The following is a 16805-nucleotide window of genomic DNA, read 5'->3' as shown; positions in this document are numbered from 1 at the left end:
ACAGGGTTAGTCAGTAACCAGGAGTGGAAGAGGTTTCACTATTCCCATACTTCATTTCTCTGTTACTTACCTTCTCTATCTGTAGCCCAGATTTTAGGCTTCTAAAATATTGCAATGTAAAATTACAAAGTTCAAACTAATTTTTCTTGCATCTTTCTTAATGCTAGTTATTTTTACAACGAAACTGCTTTTTTCAGGGAGACACAAAAAATGACGACTACAGCCCACAGTGATTTAGAAAGGTCAATATTTCATAATGTGCACTAGTAGAGTGAAATTCTGCCCTATAGATCTATGCTGTAATGACTTTTCTGCATTTTCTATCCCATCTTCAAAGGGGGGTAAAAGTATATCCCGAATCAAAAACAATAAATGCTTAAAGGGTCAAATAGTAGAGCAGAAAGCACCTAGTGTTTTTTGTTGTTGTTTGTTTGTTTTTAATCATATATAAGAAGATTAACATTTAACTGACTGTCTAATCTAACTGACTAAATAAATAGGAAAAATGCACAAAAGATGCGCATGAATTCAGGACTCATATTGTTTAGTACCTTCTCTGTAAAGATAAGCTTATCTAAAATCCCAGATCAGAATTGTTTTGAGCTTTCTGTGGATTCTTGAAGCTTAAAACTGATTCATATGACCAGCACTTTTATAGCTGGATGAACAAGAACATTGAAGTATTTTGAGGCAATTCCATGAAACATTCTCCTAAAGCTTTTTGAAGATCTTAATTTGACATTGGCTTGTACTTGTTTGTGTGGAAAGTATTCTTAATATTTATACATCAGAGGTCTAGAAATAAAAGGTGATACTGGACTCTTCATGCTTTTACCACTGAAATGAGAGAAGTGAACTCAGCCTATTAGCTCAAATATTTTGCTAACTTCTGTGGAATTTGATTAAGCTCCAAAAGAGCACTGTAGCTTGACGGGTCACTTAAGTCTCTTTTCTAATCTCCATTTAGCTACCTTTCGATTAATAGCTTTGTTTAGAGAGCTATATGTTTTAGTTGCAAATATGTGGGGCCTCAGTGTTCAGGTCCACAGTCTGTAGAAATACAATTTGCAGAAAGGATTTTGCAGCTGAAAGTGAGACCACAAAGCACTGGGTGGATGCTCAGTATTCATGCTGACTCTTGACCCATTGCACAGTCTTACCACAAAGCACCATTTGATCATGGGGTGACACCACTGTCCTGTCCTTTGGTTGCTGAAGTCATTCCCCTCCTAAAACAAGAGCTCTGCAGTAAACAGAGAAAGAAGGGGCTTTCAGGGAAAGAAGGGCTTCTCCCTGCCCACTACCCGGGCAAAACCGTCTAATTTCTGCTACCCTTCGCCATTCACCTTGGAGACCACATCAACAGAGAAGCAGGCAAACTGCTGCCAGAAATAATACATGGATGCCAAAAACCCTCTGGTTACAAAGTAGTTCCTTAAAATGGAATTATTTTTTTAAAAAAAACAAACAAAACAGGAAATAAAAACATAACCCACGCTACTACCAACAAAAAAACTATTTTTAAAACTGCTTATTATGCAGAATTCTATATGGTGAGGCTTCCAATAAATTGAGTAACTTGGATTAAAATATTCTGAGGAAATGAAGTGTATCTCACAATACTGAACTCGGCATAGCAATCCTGCGCCCCACTAGGTTCAAAGTCAAAACGATGGGATCCTTTTCAAGGGAACCTGCCAATTCATTAAATCCAGACGCTGACTCTAATCTAATTCCTGTAAAATCTATCATGAATGGATGTGGTTACATTATTTTAGTTCCAATGAAGTGATTAAAATTTCTACATGTTCCTTTATTTTAAAGCACAACATTAAATCTGAGGAGTCAAGAGCTTCCAGTACTGAGATGATCACTGACAAGCAAATTTAAAAGTAAAGATCAGACTCATTTGTGCTTTTAAACAATATTAAAAATCAAAAATTTTGAATGCCATTGTCATTTAAAATTCAATATAGAAGGTATAAATAGAAGAACGTTTACTAATCTAATTATTAATACTAAGAAAACATCACTTGACATATAAATAATGTTAAGCTAATGGATCTAATAATACAAACCAGATCCTCTGTCCGAAGTGCAAGTGGTGCATTGATTTAGCAACAGCTGTAGACTTCCTTGCTATACTTTCAGCTATACTTTCATGAAAGCTATTTTATTTGCCATTATGCAAACTGAGCTGAGCCTAGCCTTGTACTATGAGAGACCAAGCCATCTAAAAGATACACTCAGCCACTATTCATGTTAGAATAAACAGCATCAGCACAAACCAATCATTTCTTGGGCATAATTTTGTAACCCCAAGGTGTTACTGATTTTTTTAATCATTCAGATTTAAGCTTGCACAAGAATCTTTTGTAGAATTGAATATGAAGAGAAGCCACTACATTTCCAAATTGCTTTGACATGTATTCCTGTCTGGTGGAGGTACAAAATGTGGCAAGAGAAGACATGTAATAATTTCTTGGCATGGAGGAAGACTTTTCTCGTGTAGTAGAGTAGTATATAGCTGACTTCTATCTCCTGAAGGTGTCATTTTTCCCATTACAGCAAAGAAAATTGGAAACCGAGTGCTGAGGTGAACATTGCAGAATGGACAAACTGAAATGAGACTCTTGAACAACTGCCAGGCAGGGTTCGTGATGCTCAGTGCACTGCAAGAAGCTTGGGGAGGGTGCAGGGCAAGGGGAGAGACAACATAAGATAACTGTCTCTTTTTATCCTCAAGTTCTCTTATTTTCAGCAACAGTGGGAAAGGTTTTTCTTCTTCTCTTTTACAAAGTCATATTGTTGAGATGAATCCAAAACTTATGGCAGAATCTCCACTTCACCTGCAAGGGAAACAAGGACACCAAACCCCAGCTGAGATGCTGGCCCAGAGGAGGTGCCTGGAAGTGTCCAACAGCCAAGGAAGGGTTAAGTGCTCCCGCCCGTGATCTGACTGAGCAGGGGACTGAGAGGAAGGACCCGACCTCTAGAGAGTGCAGGGCCAAGAGAGGCAAAAGGAAAGGCCTTCAGAGAGGACAGCCTGCTTTGGTCAGGGAAATTGCTTTTTGTGTGCGACTTGCCCAGCCTTTGTGTTTGATTAACAGATTATGCTCTTGAGGTGGTGGCTGGAAACAGGCCCAAGCGTGGCACGAGGCCTTTTCCAAGCTGCTGAGGGAGCACATCCATTGCTTTGGAGACACTCGCTCTGCGCGGGACAGCTCAGTTTGGAGATCCCCACCCTGCCTTTAAATGGGATGTCTGGGCCACTGACGCAGCACAGCGGTGTTACACAGAGCTCTGTCTGATCCTTGGCTGCTGGAGATCAAACGGGAGAAGAGCTCCTAGGGGTGCTCATCAAACGCAGGATGCCCAACATGAACATGGCAAGTAGGGTCCAGGGTGGTCTCGGGTAAAGGTTCCAGCAGGTTGGGAAGCAGTAACACCATCATACAGCGTGGCCAGGACTGCCAGAAGAGTTAAGTTCCAGTTACTCACATTCAAGAAGGACGGACTTGAGCCACAAGTCAAGCCTACCTAACGTGCTCCTACCTAGGCCCCATCTCAGCCTGCTGATACAGTGTTGAAAGTGATCAGGGATGCCAAGAGACTTCTTTTAGGAGACTTCATATTTCATTTCTGCTGCTGCTCTGCAGCCAGCCAGCTCCAAGCCCACGCAATGTGCCTGTCTGGGCCAATATCTGTATGATGACCGAGGAAACGGTGAGCTCCCCTTACGAGACAGTGGGATGAACAAGCAAAGCTGTTTCAGCCTGAAAAATAAAGGCTGAAAAGGAGAGATTTGATTCTGAGCTTGTTTCCTTTATTCGTATGCACATATTGCCCAGAAGATGTGGAGGCATTTGCCTTGAAGAGGCAATGGCTACTTTAAATTAATGGGCAACACCAGCAGAAGATAAATTGAGATAAAAAGATAAATTTAAGATAAATTAAGTGGCCACAAATACAATTTGGAAATTAAGGAAGGTTTCTAACCAACCAAGATAGAGCAGAGAGAAAATTTGAAGATATAAACACAAAACTGTTTTTAAGGAAAAAGGATAATTCTAAGAAAAGGGTTTTCTATATGTTGCCTATGATAGCAGGTGATTAGATTTATGAAGGAGTGACAGTTCTGTAGCACATGAAAAATCACCACTTTGGTGATTTTAGCCTTAAATATTTGCAATTTATGTAAGGAAGACACAATAAAAATGAGGACTGCTGCCAAACAGTAACCAATCCTGCCAGCATGACCAAAATCTGCTGCCAAGTGAGATTTATCCTTCAAATTCAGACATGTGAGATTGCATCTGTAACTTACCTGTTCTGCTTGTGCTTCCCCTGATGCTGAACCTGAAAGGGAAGGTCAGATCACAGCTTCAGGACAGCAAGCAATGCTTCTGCATGAAAGGCAGCTTAATTTTTGCTTCTGTAAGACTGAAATGCTAAAGAGTCAGATAAGAATTCTGCCTTGCGTGGTGCGTAAGTGATGAAACTGTACCTTTTACTGAGTTTTGTTAAGGTGAGCAAGGTTTTGTGCTGTAAATATTCAGAATGGGAGGTGTCTAAAAGGCAAGCAAATGAACAGGGAGATAACATCTTTTTCTCTCAAGTCTCTTAAAGTCTCTTAATCTATTTTACAGGTAAATGTCGTAGGACTTACTAAAAGCAGATGTCAAGAGCACAAAATTTTGTCTTGTTTTTAAATGGAGCAGTTCTGTATTTATACTAAACTAGTTCAGGATACAATTTATAAAATAATTCTCAGAATTATCAGTGTAACCCCACAGAAGCCTGTGCTGTGACGCGTGCTCAAAGCACTGATTCATATAACAGATCAGTCCCAATGGGGCTCGTGACATTGTGCAGCCATTCTCTTCAGTCAGTTGCCAGGTAGCTTCTCTTGAAAAAACACATGAAGAATATTTATGTAGGGAGTTACTCTGTACTAACCATTGACTTATAGTCATTTTGACATTAATTACAATGTTTTAAAAGGTAGGATGAACCAATTTCCAGTTTGGGACTATACCCTGCAGTAAGACATATGTTCTTGCAAATTTTCCATATTTCTCAGCAATACTTTCTATGTACAAATAAAAGGAAGTTTTTGAAGTTCACTGTTATGTGACTTTCTCATGTTTTAGCAGTCACTTCAGAAAAGCAAACGTTTCCCTATCTTTAGTCATTTAAACTCTTATTATATCATGTAATTACAAGAACTGCCCTGCTACCCAACAAAATACTTTGCTAACACAGAAGTGTAAGTGTCCTGCCAAAGGCCTGAAAGAGTGTGACAAGCCTTGTCCTGGTGGTCTTGATCAGTAACAGTTCTAGCAGTGACAGCCAAATGTTCTGCGAGATATTGAGCATAGAATCATTATGTTTGGAAAAGACCTTCGAGATCATCAACACCAACTGTAAACCCATCACCCCCATGCCTGCTAAGCCACAGCCCTAAGCACCTCATCTACACATTTCTTCAACACTGCCAGGGATGGTGACTCCACTCTTTCCATGTATAAATTTTTCCTAATATCTAACCTGAACCCCTTGGCACAACTTGAGGCCATTTCCTCTTATTGAAGCCTAAGAAGACCATGTCCACAGCCCTTCCCTCAGCCACCAGGCAGGTCACCTGGCCAGGCTGACAGGCCTGTAGTTCCCCCTCATCCGGGAGCACTCTGGTTCACTGGAACTGCTGACAGGTGATGGAGAGCAGCTTTCTTGTGTGTAGTTTTTTTTTTTAAAAAAAAAAAAAAAAACACTGCCGAGTGCTTGGGCTTCGCATTTGGCTTCCAGATAGCAGCATTGTAGCATAAGCCTTGTAGTTATTAGACTTTTTAAACTGCTAAAGGAATGAAAGAGACAACAGATACTGTATGGCCTTTGGTGATACACAGTGCAGATTATAACTTGGTTCTGATTTCCCTGCTTTGCACATGGAGGGCCTGACTACACGGGGCTGCGGTTCTAGGTACTGTAGTGCAGAGCACCCTGCGGGTAGAACAGGCAGACGTGGTAGGGTCTCAAATCACAGTGTCTAAAGCAATGTCTTAAAGTTACAGGATGAAGCACTGGGGCTCCTCTGCTGTGGCCCAGCATCAGCTTCCCGCTGGCCAGCGAGGCAGCCCCTTGTCCTTCGGATGTGTCCTCCCTCTGGGCTCACACACAGCCCCTACAGGAATGCCCAGCTCTGCTGTTCTTCCACAGACTCTGGTCGTAACTCCAGAAACTCTGGTTTATTTAAATACTTATCAGGTGAAAGATCTGATCTCTCCCTGTTCTGGCAGCCAGCCAGGACCTGTCTTTCCTTCAGTTTCTGTCAAAGGACATGCCCAAACAGCCGCAGCTGAGGACCAGCAGAAGGATGCTCACAGAAAGAACAGCTCTTGATGGGAACAGTCCAGCAGAGATGCTGGTCACTAGGGAAGGACACTGTGTGAGAGGAGACAGAGGATTGATAGTGTATAAGGGAAGAGAAGGAAGAACTAACAGAGGTGAGCGAGAGTAGGGAAGGGAAGAGAGAGAACAAGAAATGAGGAAAGGATCCTTGCAACAGAACGAGGACAAGGAGCCCATTTTCACCAGATATACTGCATATGAATTGGGATTTTAGGGGGGATTTTTCTGATTCTGTATGCTCGGCCCTTGGTTTGCACTGTATCAATTAGGCAAATGGCTTCCAAGTAAAGTTGGGCCAGCTTGGTAACCGCAGCTGTTTTAACAGTCTAAATTCCACATGAAAAGATTTAATATTTAAGAACAATAAAGTCAGCCATAATGCTCTAGGTTGTACTGTGTTGAAGCATAATAAGATTATAAATTCCATTCATTTACAGAAGTATTCCAAGAGGAACATTTTCTGCAAGTAGGATTATCGTTAGCTAAAAATACTTTGTGTGGAGAACTGATGAATTTATTCCTTTGATTACAGCCTTCTTTTATATGAGGTCCTGAAAGAAGGTCTAAAGACATAGAAATAGGGATAAGGTGTTTGGGGCTGCCTGCCAGGCTTCAGTAGTCAAGAGAATGTCAAATTAGCATAAATAAGCACATTAACAGAAAAACAGAAGTACTCTAATTTAAATCACTAAGATCTGCTACTGTTCTCGAGTCACAGACCTGTCATATGGAAAAAACCCTACAAAGTTTAATAAGCAAACAAACTCCTCTGTCAGTATCTTAATGTTTTACAGAAGCTTAAATCTTTTCCATGAGAATGTTATTTTCTAGAAGTTAATTCAAACACCTGGTGACACCCCCTGTCACCTTCTGATTTCCTGGTGGCTCTGCTCGGTGCTCTCCCAAAGCCAGCAGTGGTTGCTTTGCTGCGCAGCCATCTCCGCTGCTGATCCGAGCTGTGACACAGCAGCCGGTGCCGACTCAAATTCTACATTTGCTTACTTTCCTCAGGCTTGCATGGTAACATTTTACATTGCTTTTAATACCTCCACAACAAAGGGGGAAAAATGACCATCTTCTACATCACACGTAATTGTATTTGTGAGAGTATTACAGGAAGACAGTTTAAGGATATGCTTAGCTACAAATACCTTACACAGGGAGCCAATTTATTTATTCCTTTGATGACAGCCCTTTTGATATTGAGGTACCACCAAGGGCATACATTCAGATTGCAGTGTTTAGGGCCATACTTGCTTCTTGATCTCATTGCCTGCTACTTTTTTTTTTGTAAGTAGCTTGGGTAGGGTTTATTATCAGGGCTGTTTTATTTCACCAAACACTTCTGCCAACCGTTCGCGCTAGTAGTGCTTTAATGGGAAAACAGAGGTGGTTCCTCTGCAATTCCTTACATCGGGCAGTTTGATATCAGATCGAACTGAAGGCTCACACGAGGAATCAAGGTGCAGACTGTTCCAGCAATGCACATGGCAAGAAAGAAGAGAAAAAAGCAAAGAAGGAGGTTCAACTTACCACCCCGCCGCCTGCAGAGTGAACGAGAACAGACATGCCTTCTCTTAGGTTAGCAACTTCAAAGAGCATCATGTAGGCAGTTACAAAGTTCATAGGAAAAGCAGCAGCTTCAGAAAAACTCATGTCATCTGGGATCTTGTAGACAAATTCTGCTGGGGTACATACAACTTCAGCCCATGCATTGTAGTTTACAAAAGCCATGACTCTGTCTCCAATCTAAACACAAGGAAGAAAATGATGATAGCATGGGTTATTCTTAGGCTATTTCAGCTACACTCCACAGTAAATGAGTAAAGAACATTTACTGTGTGCCTTCAGGCAAGAGTTTGTAACAGGAACATTTTGGCCTCTCAAGTACTTGTCATCACTTTGGCTTGGGGATACTGGGAGTTTGCTAAATGCTAAGGTGCTGGCGACAGTTCTGAAGGGCTTACATCTTTTAGAAAGAGGATGTTGAAACAAAACTGTCATTCTGCTTTCACAAAAATTCCTCCTCCTTTTGAAAAATAGATTCAAGTTAACAATGCATCACTAGCAACCACTCTGTAGTCCCCCTTTCTGTGACAGAATTGTCTTAAATGTGACTTCTGCTAAAATTAATCAGTGAGGATGTTAGTGTGTTCTGCACCCTTGCAAACAAAAATGATTACTAAAAAAAAAAGCAGACCAGAGAAGTGCCTGCTAGTGATTCTTTCCTAGTATTAATAAAAACTACATTTTAGTAAAAATGTTACACAGTCTTTGTGACAGATAAGTCTTAGGTTCCTGAGAACCATTGCCACAGCTAGAGAGATTAGACCCATTTCACCTGAAATCAACATAAATTCAGCTATTTGTTTTAATGGGAAAAGGAATAGTTGGGGGTTTGTTTGGTTGTTTTTTTTTTTCTTTAAATGTTGTTGCAAAACAAAGGCTTTCCTTCAGTTAAGTTCCATTCCTACATATCTCTGTCAAGATGGGCTGCCACTCCATGCAGTGACTTGCCACCATAACACAATCACAGCAGATGAAGACACTAAATGGCTGACGGTATCTCAGGTTCAAGAAAGCGTCTCAGAACAGACGCATTTTTCAAGTGCATGAAATCCCCATGACCTGCATGGAGTTTCCAAAGAGCAGGAAGCCAGAAGACGCGGGGTGCGATCTCTGGCGTTCCAGCCATCACTGTTGTTGACAAGGCAGCCATATGGCATCCTCTTGTTCTGTGTATGAGCATTGCTGTATTCCAGAAATAAACAGTGTCCTCTTCCTCATAAAACATTTCCCTGATGGCTTCACATTGTGTAGAGCAGTTGTTTTCAAGTGCTGGATGTCCACAAACACTAGTGTGTGTTTGCAGATTTTATGGATCTCCCAGGATATTCAGCCAGGTGCAATGTCGTTCAAACACACGCCATATGCTACAACCTTATGACTCCCTTTAAAAATAGCATTAACTTGAAACTAAGAAGGCTAATCTACGGCAGAGACTTTCTATATTACTATCACAGGATACTTTTCTCTATGGAATGTAACTATAGAATACAGAATGCAAGAGCTGAAAATCTGAAACACTTTTTTTTCAAATAATAAAGCTAGTGTTAAGTCAGTGTTTATCTCAAAAATGTTGAATTGTGATTTTTTTTGTGCAGAGGACATAGGGCAGGAGGGGAAAGGGGATAAATGTTCTGTTGAGAGCTTATTATTGAGACCTTACTGAGAACTAAATGGGCCATTATCGTTACTCAGTTGAAAAATTCTGAAGCTCTTCTAGAAGAGAAAAATGTAACCTTTAAATAAAGATATTTTGGGTAATTGCCTTAAGACATAGATAGAATACAAATTCAAAAATGCAATTATTTGATGACAGGACTGACTCAGCAAGTAGCTAAGATAGGATTGATGTGCATTAACTCACTTCTTTCTTGTTTCAGAATGTTTCTGCCTCCTGTAGGAAATAAAGTGCAAGATTTCATGGAACAGAGATGTTTAACATCATAATGGAATATGAGGTGGGACAGAATACTGTAAGCAATAGAGGTACTGAAGAGAACATAAGGTCAACCAGCTACAAGAGCTTTGTTGTATCTTTTAGCTATTTTTTATTTAGCACTATTCACTGTTAAGTGAAACCGATCCTTTTCCTTGTTAGTTCTGAAAAGTCATATACCCAGAATCAGGTTCCATTACCTGCACTACATGATGCACATGAACGTGAGAGACAATATTTGATGTAGATGGGGTCTTCCTAACTCAAGATCAAAAACTGGAGCTAAGCTCAGCAGCATGTGGGTTTTGAGGAACAGAACGACGATATCGAACATGAAACGATACCAAACAAAGAAGCTTAACAGCCTAACTCAATTTCTTTTAATTTCTTAAGGAGCATCAGTCATGCTTTGCAGTTCCTGCTGCATATGCGCACAGCACTGACTTTGCAGGATTTGGAAGTAATAGCAGTGCCTTTAGAAACTCATTCAAGATCTCATTCTTACGTGTGGGAACCAGCATGGAAAAAATGCTGTTTTGGACTCAATATGGTGATGAAAACTGCTATCACTGGTTGAAGGGATTGGGGCAAAATATTTAGTGAGCAACGCCAAGAAAACAAAGGTATTACCTCAAATCCTTTCACATTATCTCCAAGAGTTTCTACAATCCCAGAGCATTCAAAGCCAGGAACAAGTGGTGTCTTAGGAGGGTTGTCAATATTCCCCTGGCGCACCATCAGATCAAGGAAGTTCAAACCACTGTAAAATATAGGAAAAATAAAATCAGAGCTATTACCATAGATGAAAGTAAAGAAGGAAAACTTGACCAGAATGATGAGAAGGTCAGAAAGCTTCAGGACAGCATGAAACTCATCTCAGGCAGGAACCCAAATTTGGTCAAGAACTTAGTAAGTATCAAACAGACTGTTTTTAAATTCTCCCTCTTACACAATTTTAATAGTTTTTCTAAAAGCTTTTTTCAGGTCTTTGGAGTTCATTTTTGGTTGCCACTCATAAAAATAGTTTATGATTTCTCCCTTAGTCTCAGTTTTGCAAAAATCTTGAAGCATTTTCACTTTGTCCTTAATATGCGATCCAACTTTATTAAAATAAAAGGCTGCCATTTTCTAGAGACACAAAAAACCCACCATACACCCACACCATGCCTTGGCACCTCCCCAGCATACCGATTTCCAGCACAAATGCCATACACATCATGCTTGCAACCAGCTAAAATACGCTCCAGCACTAGTGCATTGTTCTGAAACAGAGCCCCACATTTATCGTTAGCTGAAATTGCTGCCTGTTGCCTCCCCCAGCTATGGAGCTTTGCTCACAGACAGTCCTAGTCATGCATATGAAACCAGCAACTGCCTGGATGCATAAAGTTACTCATGTGCACAAATATTAATGAGATGGAGTTTTAGTCAGACACTAATCAAGACACAGAGTGAGCGGACCCAATAAAGAAAGAAAGAATAGATTCAAAACATAAGCATGAAGACAGGTCAGCATTCATGGGGAGATGTAGGTCACTGGGAAATAAAAGGAAATTCCATCTAACTTACAAATATTTGCAATATTTGTAATTGTGGTGTAGCTTTAAAAGAGGTCTGAACTCACAAATTTTAGCCGTGTAAAAGCAGGATTACAGCTTATTAAAAAAGTGACTCTGAAGATCTAATTTAACCAGTTTTGGAGAGGAAAAAAAAAAACCCTCCCCCCGTCAAAGCACTCAATAAAAATCATCACATGCTTGTACACAAAGCTCATTACGTTTACCACATGAAAACTCTGGCACAAAGAGTCTGGGAGCTTTCAAATTGCATTTTGAAAGGCTACTTTCTATCCAGGAGCTAGGGCTTCAATGTTGCCACTATAATGTTGATAGAGGAAAAAGAATAATAAAGTACTAACGTGGCTACAATTTGGCTACAAGGCAGTCATCATTTGATAACATTATATACATAGTGTTGACCATCATTGGTGCACGGTAACTTCAGTGATGGTCTTCAGAACGCAAAGTTTTGCATTGTTCTGCCAAGTTATCTGACTTGTGCGTTCTTCCCAGGAGAGACTCGCAGCGCGTGGCCAGCGCCGGAGGGCGCAGGGAGCGCAGGCAGGCGGGGATGGCCGAGATCCGGCCCCGGAGCGGTGACAGGAGAGGACAACCCTACTGCCGCTCTCCAGTGTTTCCAAGGGTGTGTATTCGGTTTCGCTCCTAATGACACAGCACTAGCAATTCATTTTGCCCTAATTCTGTATTTCTCTTCTTTGTGTTCATCATCAGTAAAAGGCAGCAGTACTAAGAGAACAGTTCACCCCTGATACCACAAACTTGCAAAACGTAATTCTAAGATAGATAAGAGAAATCATGCTCCACAGCTTCATGCTGTTTAAGTAACATTTTCTTTTAAAAACATTTTAACTGCTAGCCAGGTGTTGGATTTTTAGTTATTTCTAGTCCCTTTCCAGTTAGTTTCCTTTTCCTTCTTTACTTCCTATAAATTTACATCCTTTTACATTCCCACTGTTGTATCATTTTGGCTACTTACAGTTTATCGGAAAGATGCAGATATCTGAACCTGCAAGAAGTTTCACTTCTCTATTTTTCAAAAAAGCAGAGAAATAAAATATATTATCAAAGCCAAATTTGAACAAGGTTTGTGAATAACAAGGGACCTGAAAGCATAATTGGATTCAGCTTTTATTTTATTTATTTTTTAGCAACCTAGAGCCCCAAAGAAACAGGTGGTTTAGTGACCAGTTCCCAGACGCCCAACCTTCCAAAACTCTAAGAATGAGATTGACACAGTGTCCTACTTCTGCTGTGCATAGAAGGGGTCTTTGATTTGCTACTTTTTTTTTTTTTTTTTTTTTTTTTTTGTGAAGTTCTGTTATCTCACAAATGCCAAGAAGTCAGAGGGGCCACTTGTGTGTCATAAGGAATGAAACAGATGTTTAGCATCACAAGGAAGAAATAGTTATAAAGGAGAGAAAAATAAAGAAGTAGTTACAGGAGACCATTCCTTATTCACCCATCCTACCTGGCACGTCCATTTTGGTTTGTTCTAGCTTTTTGCCTGATCTCATAAACACTATACATACCAGTATTTTACAGGCTGCAGATTACAATTCAAACAAATAGAGCAGATTGAAGTTCTCTGCCGTTATTGAACTGAAATGGTTTCAGGAAATATGCAGAAGCTGTGACTCAGCTCGGACATCGATGGCTGCTCCATTTCTTAGTCACTGAATGAGGCTAACATATGACTCATCACAACTGTGATCCGTTTGCAATTGGATCACTGGTATTCCAGACCTTCAAAAGAATTACTCATCTGCCTCAGTGCTAATACCCTCCATCTCCTCTATTAATAGTATCATACTATAAAATGCATATATATAATTAAATTGTTTTGCATCTCTCAGTGATTAGAGTCTGTACAGGAACTTCTGCTTTTTAGCCCCAATGCATATTACATACCATATATTCACAGAGCGTCTGTTCGTTAAATAAAGACTTGTTTTCTCCCTTTTCTCCCCAGGTTGTCCCTTTAATGACAGTCATCTGCAAAACTGAGTTAACCAGAAATATTCCTGAGCACCAGCACACCTTTGTGGAGCAGCTCATCTTTGAGATGCTCTGCGCTGTGTGCATCAATGCAGGTACCACACTGGACAGAGCCGAAAGACATTCTTCTCACCCAGTCTCCCAAACGAGATGTCAAGTCCACTGCCACCCTGATCAATCTTCCATATTTGCAAACTTAAAATACGAAGATCAGCAATTTTGATTTTGCTTTTTGTCAAAGCAAGCTTTGTCGACCCGATCACGCTGCATCCCTGTGGCCACTTCCAGCTTGGAACAACAAGCAGACTGTGCAGCCCACACATCCCTCCCGCGTGAAAGGGAGCTACAAAAACACACATGTTGCGCTTGGTCTCGTAGTAACGATGAGGCGCTCAGGAGGGTCTGCTCATACCAAGAACAGCAAGCACACACATCTGACGGCTCACAAATTGTAACACAGCCCTGGGGAGCAACTGTCACTGTAGCAGGGCTGAATATTTCTATTTTACAGCCAAGGATTCTTTAGCAGATAAGCTATTTGTGATACACACGCTTGCTTTGGAGAAACAGGAATTCACACAGGCACTGAAGAACACTGTAAATACCTCAGACATGTAAAGAAACTTGTCCACATGTGCTCAGAACACGTGAAATTTTCAGTGTTAAGTTCCGTTAACTCAATAGCTCAAAGCTACCACTCAAAAGACAACAGCACCGCCTCTTAAGCAGAATTATTGCCCTGCCCGATAGCAAGATGAGCTACTTGAATATAAGAAATATTGATAGCTCAGCAACTGTCAGTAACAGCTAGCCTGGAATTTCTTGCATTTTCCATTGTGACTATTAGAGAAAAACAAAAGGCAAAAATCCCAGCCCTGCCTGACAGGTATCAATCACTACTTCCATGGGTGATACCTCAGCAGCGGGAGAAATACTTGGTCATAAACCTTAGGATTCCCGTAAGCACAAGGAGGAAAAGTCACTGTCTAAGGAGGGGCAGACGCTCAGCTTTGCTAACCTACCCAACTCCTCCAAGATCTGAGCTACATCCACGGGCCACATTGCTAAAAACAAGCATTCTGCCCTACAGAGGCACCACTTTCTCTGTCACTCATTTCTAAAATAAACAACTCAGATTGCAGCTTGGCATTTACTTCCTGGAGGCATCAAGATTTTACATAACAGAAGACAACTCTTTGTGATTAATTTGGTCTTTGTCATGCATCCAGTTGTGTAAAAGGAGCCTAATGTCATCTCCCATCCCTTAATAAAATAATCTTATTTTCCTACATGGGCACTGAGAACTGTCTACATGGGAAGAAAAAGTTGGTTCCAATAGTCTGAATAAAAGGAATTAGCCCTCCAAGACGGCTCAGCCCAGCACCGCACCGGACCGCCAGCCTCCTAGGACCGTTTTTAATTCCTGTGCCTGGCCAAGTTATCCTCAAGTGCAGCCATGCTGCCACGCGAGCTCTGAGGGAAAATGACAGTGACAGAGATGAGTGATTCCCAGGAGAAAAATAACAGCTAATACCACGAGGGAAAGGAGCAGGTGCTCAGCAATGCACAAGAGCTTGCATCGATATTTTTTGGAGAAAATGAGAAAATAACAGCACAGTTGGTTGGCTCTTCCCCCCATCTCTCCCAGCTGGTACCCAGAAAAAACAAGGCTTTTTTTTCCCTTCTCCCTCCGTATCTGCTGCCCAGAGCGCAGCGCGGCCGCCGCTCCCTCGCTCCCTGCCGCCCGCCCGGAGGGCGCTAGTCCCGGTGCGGGTGCCCGGGCGCCCCGAGCCGCGCCGAGCCGCGCCGAGCGGCGCCCGGGGCGACGCCACGAGCGGCGGGAACCGCCGCAACCGCGCACCGCACCGCACCGCACCGCATTGCATTGCATTGCATGGAGCGCAGCGCATCGCACCGCATGAGAGCGGATCGCATCGCGTGGGAGCGCAGCGCATCGCACCGCACCGCACGGGAGCTGCGCGGGAAGGCGGCGGCCGCGCCTCGCCTCGCCTCGGCCCGCGCAGCCCGCCCGGCGCGCAGGAGCGATACTGGACCAGGCTTTCACGCGGACTTTGAGCTCGCCCTCCCGGGGCTCCGGCATGACCCTCTTGGAGACGCGCAGCTTGTTGAGCCCCCCGAAGGCGGACAGCACCACGGCTCTCATCTCCTTGGCGTCGGCAGCGCGCAGGCTGCCGCCGGCGCTGCCCTCGGCGGCCTCCTGGCCTCCCTCCTTCTCGATCATCTGCTCCGTCTCCTCGGCTCGCTGCGCGCCCTCCTTGGCCATGGCGGCGGCCGCGGCTCCCGCTCCCGCTCCCGCTGCGCAGCGCGCGCCGCCGCCGGCTGCAATGGCCGCGGCCCCGCGCGGCGCCGCACTGCACCGACTAGCGGCGCAGCGACATCCGCCGCCCCGCGCGCGGCCCCGCGGCGCCCCCCGCCGCCCCGCTGAGGCGGCCCGGGCGCGACCTGCCCCGCGGAGAGGCCCCCGCGCCGCTACAAAACCGGGAGGACCCCAAATGCTCGCACTTCACCCCAAACCGCGACGCGCGGGCGGCAGCAAGCTGTCCCCGAGGAGCAGGGCTGAGCGAGGCCGCTGCGGGTGGGAAAAGGCGAGGGACGGGCAGCTGTGCACACAGAAATGGCACAGGGCAACCAGAGGGATGGAGCCCAGCTTGGTCCATCCATAAGGGCCTCCTGCTGCAGTGGGACCCAGCGGCTTCCAGACTGATCTGCTCCCACGTTAACGCCCTCAGGCTGAGCCCCGCAAGCCAAAGCCCTGGCCCTGAAAGGTGCTCTTGACCAACTCCCTGTCCCCGCACTGTGTTTTGGGTCCAGTTAATGCTCTTCGCATCAGGGGGACCACGCAGATGGACAGCAGCTTCATGGCTGACACACACACAAGCCAAGAAGGCTCCCAGGTTTGAGACTCTGCTGTAATGAGTATTAAAGCCTTTATATGGTTGTCTAATTGGTGATGGACTCAATCTGCTTGGATGCAGGTAGTGGAGCTTGTGCTAAGGAGGCTGGGTGCCTCCAGCAAGAGCAGCCACCAAAGGTGCCTTTGGGAAATCACTCACTACTTGTGGTTTGTAGGTGGCTGAATGTTGTCCTTGAAGGTCTGTATTAGATGCCTGCATCATTTGATAGCTGGCCCTTAGGCCTGAGCGAGTCCACTGCTTACACACCTGAAACTGCGTGTGTTTGTAGGGCTGCTGTGCGTGCAGCCAGCGCTCTGGTGAAGCTGTGGACATGGCTCGTCCATCCCCCTGCAGCAACTGCATTTTTTATAAGAAATTCCAGGACTTTTTTTGTCTTGTGAT

General features: G+C 43.4%; 1 protein-coding gene across 1 annotated transcript in view; it reads right to left on the bottom strand.

Annotated features, from left to right (window-relative positions):
* Window positions 1–15863, bottom strand: part of VAT1L (vesicle amine transport 1 like) — a 44593-nt gene extending 28730 nt beyond the window's left edge. Inside the window, exons 1-3 of the mRNA XM_088530844.1 lie at window positions 15543–15863; window positions 10544–10673; window positions 7945–8160 (exon numbers count right to left, since the gene is read on the bottom strand). Coding sequence (XP_088386970.1) covers window positions 7945–8160; window positions 10544–10673; window positions 15543–15772 — 576 coding nt within the window. The 5' untranslated portion in view covers window positions 15773–15863. The remainder of the gene's footprint in view (window positions 1–7944; window positions 8161–10543; window positions 10674–15542) is intronic.
* Window positions 15864–16805: the final 942 nt, after the last annotated feature.

Source organism: Tinamus guttatus, unplaced genomic scaffold (genome assembly GCF_059628265.1).
Source record: "Tinamus guttatus ecotype Peru unplaced genomic scaffold, ASM5962826v1 Tinamus_guttatus_pri_ptg000389l, whole genome shotgun sequence".
Lineage (NCBI taxonomy): Eukaryota > Metazoa > Chordata > Aves > Tinamiformes > Tinamidae > Tinamus > Tinamus guttatus.
This window is presented reverse-complemented; position numbering and strand designations above follow the sequence as displayed.